This window comes from Xiphias gladius, chromosome 17 (genome assembly GCF_016859285.1).
Source record: "Xiphias gladius isolate SHS-SW01 ecotype Sanya breed wild chromosome 17, ASM1685928v1, whole genome shotgun sequence".
NCBI classification, from domain to species: Eukaryota; Metazoa; Chordata; class Actinopteri; order Istiophoriformes; family Xiphiidae; genus Xiphias; species Xiphias gladius.
In genome coordinates, this window is record NC_053416.1 from 16,038,257 (window position 1) to 16,049,999 (window position 11,743).

At 42.4% G+C, this 11,743-nt stretch overlaps 1 protein-coding gene across 2 annotated transcripts; it reads left to right on the top strand.

The window, feature by feature from the left end:
• Nucleotides 1-967: 967 nt before the first annotated feature.
• puraa (purine-rich element binding protein Aa) lies at nucleotides 968-10,016 on the top strand. 2 transcript variants are annotated; one of them, XM_040150109.1, is made up of 2 exons: nucleotides 968-1,077; nucleotides 6,113-10,016. In XM_040150109.1, the coding sequence occupies exon 2, from the start codon at nucleotides 6,193-6,195 to the stop codon at nucleotides 7,048-7,050; it is 858 nt and encodes a 285-aa protein (XP_040006043.1). In that variant the 5' UTR covers nucleotides 968-1,077; nucleotides 6,113-6,192; the 3' UTR covers nucleotides 7,051-10,016. The 2 variants fall into 2 exon arrangements, with proteins under 2 accessions (XP_040006043.1, XP_040006044.1); XM_040150110.1 differs by lacking the exon at nucleotides 968-1,077 and adding an exon at nucleotides 1,514-1,566.
• The last annotated feature ends 1,727 nt before the right edge of the window (nucleotides 10,017-11,743 follow it).

Genomic DNA, 11,743 nt, shown 5'->3' on the forward strand with positions numbered 1-11,743 from the left:
GGGGTGTTCTAGGCTACTGGCAGCCTTCACGAAGAGCGACATCTGCCGACCAGCGTATTTATGAGCAAACCTGACCACATACTTGCTGGAAACGCTGCTGCACATCAAGCAGCAAAGGTACTCGTTTGGGGGAAAAGCAGGGCACCAGAGTCGAATGCTGTCCAATGAAACAGGCCCGGTGTGGACTGAAACAATCCTCTCCTCAGTGGCCTACAGTTCAGGACAATCATGGGTTATAGTAGATGACGCTGAAACAGGGAGCCCGTGAGTCTCAGAACAAACTTTTTTCTTTTTTTTTTTTTTAAATTATAACTCACAATACAAATAAATAAAGACAAATAAACACAAAATGCACCTGAACCTACACATGTACTTTTGTTTCGGTTCCACGTGCGTGTCCCGCGGAGCGGACACAGACCTGGCTGCTCTCCGTGGTGCTGAAACGGTCCAAGGCCTAGGAACGAGGCCTATGGGGTGCTTATGTCGGACACAGGCACGGAATCCGTTGCGACTGTGTGAACTGAAGTCCCCTTTCCTGCCAGGAGAACTGCCTTTGTGATGCTTTCAAACGTCAGTCTCGACATTAATACAGAATAGACGCGGGGGGGGGGGGGCATATAACGGGTCGCCACGGGTCGTTCCCTGGAAGATTCAACCGGGCTGTAAGGTGAACCTAAGGGACTCGCACTGTGGCGTTGACAGCAGCCGTGCTAACTCACTTCTTTGGACTCTGCCCTCCATTACAGTTGCCCGAAATGTTGCCCTACCTGTTACCATCAGAAGGCAAGGCTGCAATTCCTCAATCACACCGAGGGGAGGCGCCCGTCCACCGAGTTCCCCCAGTGCGTGTTGACATCAGAGTTGAAACGTGCGGCGTTGAACTTGTGCGTGTGTCGCTCTCCGTGCCACGACTCGCCGTTTTCTTGTCCATCTTGTGCAGCGAGCAGAGGCAGTCCGCGGTGCTGTCACAAAGGGCCTCGGAGCATATTCACATGTGTCTTCCCTCGCCTCGTCTCGTCCCCTGCGGCACGCCGTCGAGGCTCTAAGGCGCTCCGCCTGCAGATTGAGCGGGGTAAGGTAGGTTACGGCGTCTCGCTCGGTGGGGTGACGCTTTATTTACATGCCATTCAGATTTTTTTACCGTCCTGCAGCATTTAAGTGTCCTAACGTGCAGCCACGCATATGCCACTGGCTCGCAGAGTTTACAGGGGCATAGCACGCGGCCGTGCGTCTGATCGGAGATAATAATTGTGCTGCATTTTGGAGCGGCGCCACGGCATTCCTGTGTTCAGATGTAGGGCAAAACTTTGTGAGGTGATCACAGCGGCGGCCTTTTGCAAACTGCGACAACACCTCTTTCAGGCTGACATCTGCGTTGGACGTGGCCTCGGCATCCGAGCGGAACTGCTCTTTCGGATTCACATTCGTGATTAAAAATGGGTCTGAAAAAAAATAGCGCAAGTAGCCTGCTGACTGATGATAGATGAATTAAATTGACAGGTTGTTCGTGGTCTGTCGGAGCGGTTGATAAACCACCGCGGAGACGAGGGCTGTAAAGCTTATTAGGTAAGTAAATTGGACAGAAATATAACATAACCTGTGGAGAAATTTCGAATAAGAGAGCCGGATGAAATGCTATATTGGGATTTTTTTTTTAAGAGCAATTGAGGCCCACAGAGGAGGGGGGGGACATTACCTCCTACGCAGGCTACATAGAAAATGTATATCTAATACCGGAAAAACGAGAGCTCGTCTGAATTTCAATATTAAAAAAAAAATTAAGTAGGAATTACCTCATCTAACTATTTTGCAGACTCTTGTTTATCTATAGGCCTATACCTGGTTGAGGAGAACGCAAAAGAAAGAGCGCTTCACAAAGGAGTGACAGTGAAGTCAGCTGCAGCTTTGAACTAACAATAGCAATGTGAAGGAATGAAGAGCTCGGAGTCCAAGAAGTTCAACGAGACGGACAATGAATTCGTGTAAATGCGAGGAAAGTTCTCTATTTTGCAAAGAAACGCGCCAAACGCCTACCATACAATTCTGCATGAGAAGCCTGTCTGGGCATACATCACGTTGAACGACAAAAGAAATTGGCAACGTTTTAGGGCTGCATTTTATTTTATTTTTTTACATGTATTTATTTAGTTTTAATGCATTTTTGCTTACGTGAGTGTTAGTTTGTCTTGATTAAGACCACTGGGAATTTACTCCACCAAACTGCTGGATTTTTCTGGGACAAGAAGTGGGGATTGCTTCGGAGCTGATCAGCTGATAAGCGAAAGATTTTGTCGAACAAATCCGGACGCAGATCGAGGCTGAATCAGAACGTTTAAAATGAGGAAATGCACTGAAATGTGGCGATGGCTTCAGGCCCGCCGTGCTCACCTCGCCTCACATGAAGGTAGACAGCAGCTCTAATTCAAACTAAGCGTGCAGAGCAGCCTTTTTGTTTTGGCCCCGACTTTATTTTGCACTACTGTTTTTCAATAAATGAACCTCACTTATTTCTTAGCATGTTTATTATAGCATTTTAAGGCTAATAGTTGTTATATTATCATTAATTAATGAACATATTTTACCTTTCTAATACGATATTTATTTACGTTATTTTCTGTTGCTTTGGCCTAATAATTACGAGCATAAAATGAAAATAATGGCTTCACCTCTGCCTTTCAACAGCATCCTTACTTAATATCATAGTCAATACTCATTCATTGGATATTATTTCAATATGTTATATGTTCATTAACTTTATTTCAGTGTTGTACTCAATGAATTGTGGAAAGCTTTATTTTCAGAAGGTTATTCAGTATTTTTAATTTTATATGCAAATGCAAAGAAAGATCTGACATCTAAAACATTTTTAAATCATTTGTGTGACTAAATATTTCACTGTGTGACAATAATCGGTAGTTTTAGGTATCTATAAATAAAAACGGCAATTGTAAATGTAAACCGATTTTAAGAGTTTTAGTTCCTGCGGTAAAGTACCTTTGTTTGTATCAATGAACTTCTCTAAGGCCTTCAAACAGCCTTAGAGACGCCTGCACTGAAGAAATATCCATGTTGAAAAGTAACTTAGTCTCTTAGTTATTCTATATATTATAACTTTTTCCCCTTTCTTTTCCTTTTTAATTAAAGAAAATAAAATAATTTGAATGTTGAAACAATACACAAAATCAAGGAGGGAAAAAAAAGAGATCAAAGATCAAATTACATAATTGGCTCACCTGTCAGTAGGAGAGTAACCGACGTGTTTCAAGCTAAATAAAATTCGAAGGATCACTGCTTACCTTCTGAAGATGAATATATGTGAAGTGCATAACGAATGCTGACTCCAAGAGATGTAAATGAGCGTCCAGTTGAAAATGAGATCAGCTGCTGCCCATCCCTTTTATTCGGGCTTCGAGGAGTCAAGCGCACAGCAGCTTTGAACGCTTGCCCACATTTACGAACACCAGCAGTCGTCAAGATATTTCGACCTAAAAAGGGGGAAGGCGTGCGTGAAATGAAATTCAGCATTCAACATATAGTCCTATAGCCTAGATGTGGCCTGCAACATGGCTGTTTCCCAATGCTGGGCTAAAATGTACGTTAAGTTCTTATATATGAATGTAGACGTTTTAATGCTTACTCTCATTAATGTTTTAATTCGACCCTATTTGTTTTATTTATTACCCACTCAGCGTGTAAAAGGCCTGGTTGAATTACAAGAAAAATCTGAGTCGCTCACATGCATACAAACTGCTGGTTTAATGACTCATAGCCTGTAAAACTCTGGCCTCGTTCCTTCAGTAATTTAAACCAAAAAATAGAAAAATAGCTTGATTGATCATTTCCTTACAGCATGTGATTTGCCAGGAAAATGCCCAAGTTGTTTGAAAGAAATATCGAAACGCTCAGACATGATGTGCAGGGATTCACACATGGCGACGGGAAACTGGCACAAACGAATTTTAGCCTCTAGCCCATGTAGCCTTTGCTCCGAGTGAAAGGTCTGCGCAATAAAGCTTGTTTCCAGGTGGACCAGAAGGAAGATTTATTACTGTGGAGAAAGTATCTGCAGCATGGGGACAGTATTTGCACAAGTGACCAATAACAGGTAAATGTTGTGTGTGGCCTGTTCACCTAATAAACTTTAATTACCTTCACCTTTTTTTTTTTTTTTTTTTTTTTGCAGAACCAAATAATAAAAAATAACTATAATAGCTTATTTAAATTTTCTCTTTCAATTTTTAACAGCTCTTTGTAAGCTTGGTCTGATAGGTACATGAACATGGGGATAATCTGGTTTGTTCATACAAGGACAGTCTCTGCTGTAGCCTATAAACTTCTAATGATGGTCGTTATTTGCATGCAGGCCTGTCCGACACAGAATTTTTTTTAGGCTACTACTGCGTGACACAATGCTATGAAGAAAAAAAAGAAAAAAAAGGCAGCTCTGACACAACAAACACCCCCACCCCCCTTGTCGTGAAATGCGACGGCAGCATGCAGACACTCGGCCCTGACGGACATCTGAATTAGGAAGAGGGCAGGCCCGAGGTGAGCGTGTGAGCAGCCCAGCCTGCCCTGCTGCAGCGCAGCGCCCCGACCAGGCTTGGACCACCTGGGGCGAGGTCCGGTTCTAGGGCCCCATTTAGAAATAGCCCGGTGACTATCCAGCGGCTTGATTACCCTGACAAAGGTGCGGGCTCAAGTCATACATCAGGTGACTTTAGAGGTAACCGGCAAAAAATAAATCAAATAAATAAATAATAATAAGTTGACCTGGCGGTCACACAAAGGCCAGAGATTAAGAGTGCATGCTGTTATTCCTTTCGTGCCTGTCGTGAGCGCGGCCGTGGTAGGCTGAGGGCACAAGATGCCGCAATGTCAGGCCCAGGCGGTGTTTTATAATTCGGAGGGAAGGGGGTTTGGGCCATGGGCCTAAGCAGCGTGCGGAAGGAGTCACATTCAATTTTTTTTCTCATGGACGTTTTGATACGTGTTTTGCGTCTGAAGCGACTTCACGCTCCCAGCCACAGTGCACAGGAAGAAACGGTCTTTCAAACCTTCCGGAGATGAGTAATACGACCACAAAGAACTGATGTCTGTGTCGCTTTTAATCTAACTAGAGGTAAGTATAGGCACACTTTGCTATCACGACGTCAACTAGCTGACTCAGTGTTGGGAAATAGCCTGATCTTTGCATCCCTAAATACTGCGCCTAAAACTCTTAACATAGATTAAACGGTAAACCCGACATACTGCATCTCACCGCCTTTGCCTGGAAAGCAAGGCTGAATTGGAGAAAGAACAGAAAGAAAGATTTGAAAGCACAAATTCTAGAGCAGTGTTTGAAAAAAAAGAAATGCAGTGATGTTGCCTAATTCACATGAGAAGTATCAAATTTTGCAATGAATGATTTAAAATCAAATACTATGCTGCGCCATTTCAGTGCATGTTATTGGCTTTCTGAAAGCTGATCAAGGATCAGGTCGACTAGTTACGGATCCTGTGCCGGTGGCGGTACGGGCCTGTGAGTGGGAAAAGAACTTATTCACGAATGCTTAGGCTATCGGTTTTCATCGTCAATAGTATTTTATTACTAGTATTAATATAACGCAGTTAAATATTTCAATAAATATATTTTGGTGCTGATTCGCTCATGAAGCCTCCGGACTTGCTTAAGATGGGAAACGCCAGTTTTAAGAATGAGACTTGAGGGACTCGACCGCCGTGACCGGATTTGCGTTATGACCTGCAAATCGATGATTTTGGCTCAGTGTTGGATCCGTAGAAGAGACTCTCACACTTTAAATAAGTGATGCGTACAGAGACCCGTGCCATGTTAGATGAAAAGGATATGTATTCTTTTCATCTTATGCTAAAACAGAGTGGAAGCTAGGGTCTTTCCAGGCGACAAAAAAAGCACCAAAGTTTTCAGAGGTCGTATCGGCGAATCGAAACTTAAGCAGAGTGTGGGCGACGCGTTTCTTCCCGAGAGACCGGTGGTTTCGTTTCAATATAGTCATGGCAGCTCATGACACGACATCGCACGGGAGAAAACGCACCGTCCTGGCTCTGCATTAACGTCTCCCTCGCTTTTTTATACCTCTCTGTGTAGATCTCGCGAGAGCTCCGTGGTTCGCTGTGGCTGGCCGTGGCTTTGCAGCAGACAGAGGGAGAAGGCAGGCAGGCAGCATCATGGCGGACAGAGACAGTGGAAGTGAGCAGGGAGGAGCAGCCACGGGCCCAGGCTTCGGTTCCATGCACCTAGCGACAGGAGGGGCGGGCTCGGCTTCCGGGCTCCAGCATGAGACACAAGAGCTGGCGTCGAAGCGAGTTGACATCCAAAACAAACGCTTCTATTTGGACGTTAAGCAGAACGCGAAAGGCCGCTTCTTAAAGATAGCAGAAGTCGGGGCCGGTGGAAACAAGAGCCGCCTCACTCTCTCCATGTCCGTGGCGGTCGAGTTCCGTGACTACTTGGGGGACTTCATCGAACATTATGCCCAGCTGGGTCCGAGCAACCCGGGTATGGTACAAGACGAGCCGAGGCGAGCACTCAAAAGCGAGTTCTTGGTCCGAGAAAATCGGAAATACTACATGGATCTGAAAGAGAACCAGAGGGGACGGTTTCTGAGGATTCGGCAGACCGTTAATCGGGGGCCCGGTTTGGGATCCACACAAGGCCAGACGATTGCTTTGCCTGCCCAGGGACTTATTGAGTTTCGTGACGCTTTGGCTAAACTTATTGACGATTACGGTGTAGAGGACGAACCTGCAGAGTTGCCCGAAGGGTCATCTTTGACTGTGGACAACAAACGGTTTTTCTTCGACGTCGGATCCAATAAGTACGGTGTGTTCATGAGGGTAAGCGAGGTGAAGCCCACGTACCGCAACTCAATTACGGTGCCCTACAAAGTGTGGTCCAAATTTGGGAATACTTTCTGTAAATATGCCGAGGAGATGAAGAAGATCCAAGAGAAACAGCGGGAGAAAAGGGCATGCGAGCTGCAGCAACAAGAGGAGATGCAGGCGGACGATGGAGACGAGGATTGATATAGAGAGCAAAAACATGCAAGAGTAATGAAAATAACAAGAGAAATATAATTAAAACTCTACTGTATAAAGAAAGAAATCTAAAGATTTAACTGTAACGGTTTAACTCCAAGGGAGCATCACCCACAATATAAGAAACCTCCACAACCTGACAGTTATGACATGTTGTCACTCATCGCTGGATGTTACCCACTTATCCACCATTAATACAGTTAACAGGCTGCTAAACAAAGTAATAACATTATATTTGAACATTGTTTCCTACTTGACAAACAATATTGAACTGAGTGTTTATTTCCCTTATTAACAGAAAACTTTTGTACCAGTTAAAGCTATTGTAAAAAAGTGTTTGCAATGTTCAAATGGAATTATTGCCGAGTTCCAATGAAAAAACGTTTCCTTTTCATGTGAGCTAATGACTTCAGCACAAATCAGATATTTTAATTTTTAAACCAAAATTCAAAAACTTTCTAAAAGGTTGTCACATGTACTTGCCATCCTATTTACCTTTACCTGTGAGTAGAGATGTGTTTACACATAAATCATATGAGGGCTAGGCCTGCTCTGGAAACTGGTTAGATGTCATGCAGTGTAAAAAGGAAAAATGTAGGCATTTTCATGAAATGAAATAAGTGCTCTATTTGTCGTGCAATATGCATTGCATAAAAATCAAATATATATTGAACTGGTCAATGGAGCTTGACATGATGACATTTGCCAGAGGCATTCAAAGAAATATTAATATTGTAATTTTTGTTTCAGTTGAACTTGTTGCCATGCAGATGGATATATTATAGACTACCTTTGTGTCTCGTTGTTAATGCAATGTGTTCATTTTAAAGGTACTAAATATGTATTTGATAGAGGAAATGCAGTGACAACATGTAGCAAATGGCCTGAGTTGCAGATGACTTCACAAAGCAAACACCCCACACATGCCGTGTTGATTGGCTTAGTGGTCTGAAAAAAGAGGCAAAAATTCAGCAGGGCGTCATTGGATAGTACATCTGAAACAGAAACATTTTGTGATCTCGTTCAGTCATAAAAGTCCAAATGGTGCCAAGGAGTGCTGTTGCTGCATGTTAATCTGCACTAAGATAGATTTTCGTTGGTCTCCCAAAATATTGGCTCAAGGACCCTTCTATATGTATCTTTATCTGCCTATATTGTACGAATCTCAAGTTTGAGTACTGAGTGATTCCATCCAAAGGCTTGGTGTAGTTGTAGTGGAAGTTGTTTCAAAGTGTGATTGTAAAAGGAGCAATCTTGCGAACTGTAATTACAATATCACCATCACACTATGAGGAGGGACACTGAGGAGCACGCCTGGATAAGCCAAGGTGAAGAAGGTTCAGTTCACCAGTTGGTGGACCTCCAGTTGTGTGTCAATGGATGTGCCCATCCCTACCAGTTTAAGATCTGAAGGCGTGAAGTTCAGTGGGGCTACTTTGGATACATACTCATAGCTCTACTTTAGATTTGTAAGCCCAAATATCTACCTGGGGATGATGAGATTCTGTTTTGGTCTAATTGTAAATATTTGGGCTGCCACACGGAAAACAACTGGTTGTAATCCAGTTCAGTCGCATCTCATAGATGTGTGATAGCAGTTTTATAAACTCTGTCAGTAAACTCCAGAGAAACTGGCAACAATCAGATAATGTCAGATTTACCTCAGCGTTGAATTAAATGATTGCTCCCATGTTTAGATTGACTGGAAACCAGCAAACTAGACTGTCCTTGACCACCTATTTTTGGAGCCTCTGGTATAGCCTAAATGATACCCGATTGGGAGCATCCTCTTCAGCATATAAACAACCTGGTGCCTTACAAACTCCGCATGCTTACACGCTGGCCTGGTGCTTTGGATCGCAGTTTGGCTTCTTTTTGTTATTGTTTCCTCTTTCTTTCTTCCATTTTTGTGTCTCAGCCCCCTTGTGTGCTAGTGCACGACTCGTGGTGCTAAAAGGGTTTGTTACAAACTCTTAAGAAAAATAGGAGCAGAATTCTTAACTTTTTTCTGCTACCTTCCTTCTTCCCTAACTTCATTGCCATCCCCGTTTCCCAGCCATCCAGGTATCGGCCTACATGTAAACATGGAAGGGGGTGGTCACCTAGATGCAAGATGATGCAGAAGAGTTGGCTCTTCACTAGCCAAGCGCATTAGCAGGGAGAGCAGGGGCTGATTGGGAACATCGGTAGTGGCCTGAAAGGATAAGAATTTGTTGTTGGCAAGCCCCCTTTGAAATGCTCGTTCTGTGGCTTGGGTAGTTATGTGTAAGTTGTAAGTCGCTCAATTAATGGGGAGTAGCAAGCATGTCTTGTTTTGTTTTTTTGTTTTACGTAGTTTTACCTTTTCAGCATTATTCCACATTATTTGTATTTTGGAATGTTTTCGCCCACAAAAAATATATCTTTTTTCTGTGCAACATTTCATCACTGTGTGCAATATCGTATGTGCCAATGGTGGCAATATATGTATATCAATTAAATATATGATTACTATTTGAAAGCATGTGGCTGAATTCCATGTTTATTTCTCATGAAGGAGTTGTATGCCTTTATTTGCACTCAAAGCTCCATCCTGGAGGAAAATATAGTAAACCAAGGTCTTAGCAGCCTGTTGGGTCAAGCAGTTCACACAAGTACTTTAACTTGAAATAGAACAATGTCACTGCAGGTATGCCTCTTCCTAGGAAAAGGGTGAACTTGGCTTATGGTTTGTCGAAGGTAGGCTATAAACACGCAATGGAGTTTTCGTGAAAAGGAAAAATTAAGGAACAGTGAAATCTCCATTTTAGCTTTAAGCTAAGAAAAGGTGCTTCAGTCCAATCCTCATTAAGGTGTATGGTGAACTGTCTTCAGTGGTTGTTGTGTGTAGCACTTTGCTTTCCCAGGTTAATGAAATGCCTGACCAATACTTGTTTAAAATGATCTCAACAAAGAATGTTGTTCTCTCTTTTTTTGCCTCCTTTTTTTTTTTTTTTTTTTTTTTTAAAAGAGGGTATTTGATTTGCTTATTTGGTTTTGATGCATTAAATATAATTTATGTACATTTGACAAATTTTAAAATAAATTTTAATTTACCCATGAGGGAAAATCTACATTCAAAATGTATGTCTTTTCATGGTTCATTTCTTGTTGGAAAAAAAGTTACCAAAATGTCTACAATTCACTGATGAAAAGTATGTTTAATTTTGATGTAGTGTTGTCTAAAATGTCTGACTCTACATTTGCAATGTTACTAATTACTAAACTTACTAAAGCTTAATTTTACAGCCTTTAAAATGCAAACTTTGCAATGACAAGTACCTGATGACTCATATCTTCTTAGAGATTTTTACATTAGTACTGTATGTGTAATACCAGGCTGTAAAATAAAGCATCACTTTGGTCTCTAATCATCCTGACTATGCAATTTGTGATCATCTGTACGTCATGACTGCTCTTCTGTGAGCATTACTGCTCACGAAACACCGAAGGAATGAAAACTCATCATTCACGACCCAACAGAACCTGCATGTCTTTTTAATTTGTGACTGTTTGCAAATATTATTTTTTGCTGATATTAATTTTTCCATGTTGTTACACATGTGAGATTAACAGAAACAAGTCAGAGCCAAAGGAAAACTGCTTCAAAATGTAAGCAGGTCAGAAAGGTTTTAGGTTTTTTATTATAGCATTTTTGTAAGTTTATGGCTATTTACAAGTTAAAAGGATTCCTATACACAAGTTAGATTCCTGGTTTAATGCATGTTAATACAGTGGTATGATTTAAAGATGATCATTGTAAATATTCAAAATAGGCCAGGCATGATCATTAACCAGATCAGCAGCCTTAGTGTTGTCTCTGGCTGAGTTGCCGTGACATAAGGAGATGTTGCCAGGGCCATCAACATTGAGAGGATTTTATTACTTAAAACTGTCCTGTATCTTCTCCTCGACTACCTACCAGAAGAAACCGCATTAGAAAAACGTCAGTATAAGGAAGACTTAAGTTGGTATCTCCCACCACCACAAACAGTCACTCTCCAGGGAGGTCAGAGTGCAGGGTCTGGACATGCTCAAAGGCACTTCTACAGGACATTTGTATGTTTTGGTCTTTGTTGTGAAGTAGGTGGTCTGTCAGCCTCTTGGCCCCCATGCTGACCAGGAAGAAGGGTGAAAAATTGAAGGAGACGTGCCACATTGAGATGGACTCCAGCCCAGATGCCAACCCAGACCCTGGCTTTGCTCTTCATCCAAGAACCCACATAGAGGGCTAGTTTAGGTCCTCACAGCTTTGGAAGCACAAATGCAATGCATCAGAACTGGTGATAAGATTGTATTTAGTCAAACCAAGACTATATTTGTGAAAGCACAATGTATTCTATTGATTTTAATTTTTGGTCATGATAGTTTGCTAGTTTTGCTACTTTGAAGCACGGTGGCAATAATTTCTTAGAGGATTGCTGCTAGGAAAGATTAATAAAGCAGGTCTAGTCTGGTCCATCTGCCACACTGCTAGCTGAGAGACAACTACGTGATCAAATTCCTCTCTCAATTGCTCCTGCAACACGGTCATCGTCACCTGAGCACTCACTGACAGCCCGGAATATTATGAACAGCCTGTTGCAGTGTAGAACATCTGGCCACTTTTTACCTTCTCAGAGCGAGCGACTGCATGCGTGTTTTCCTTGTGGCCCTTGTCGCT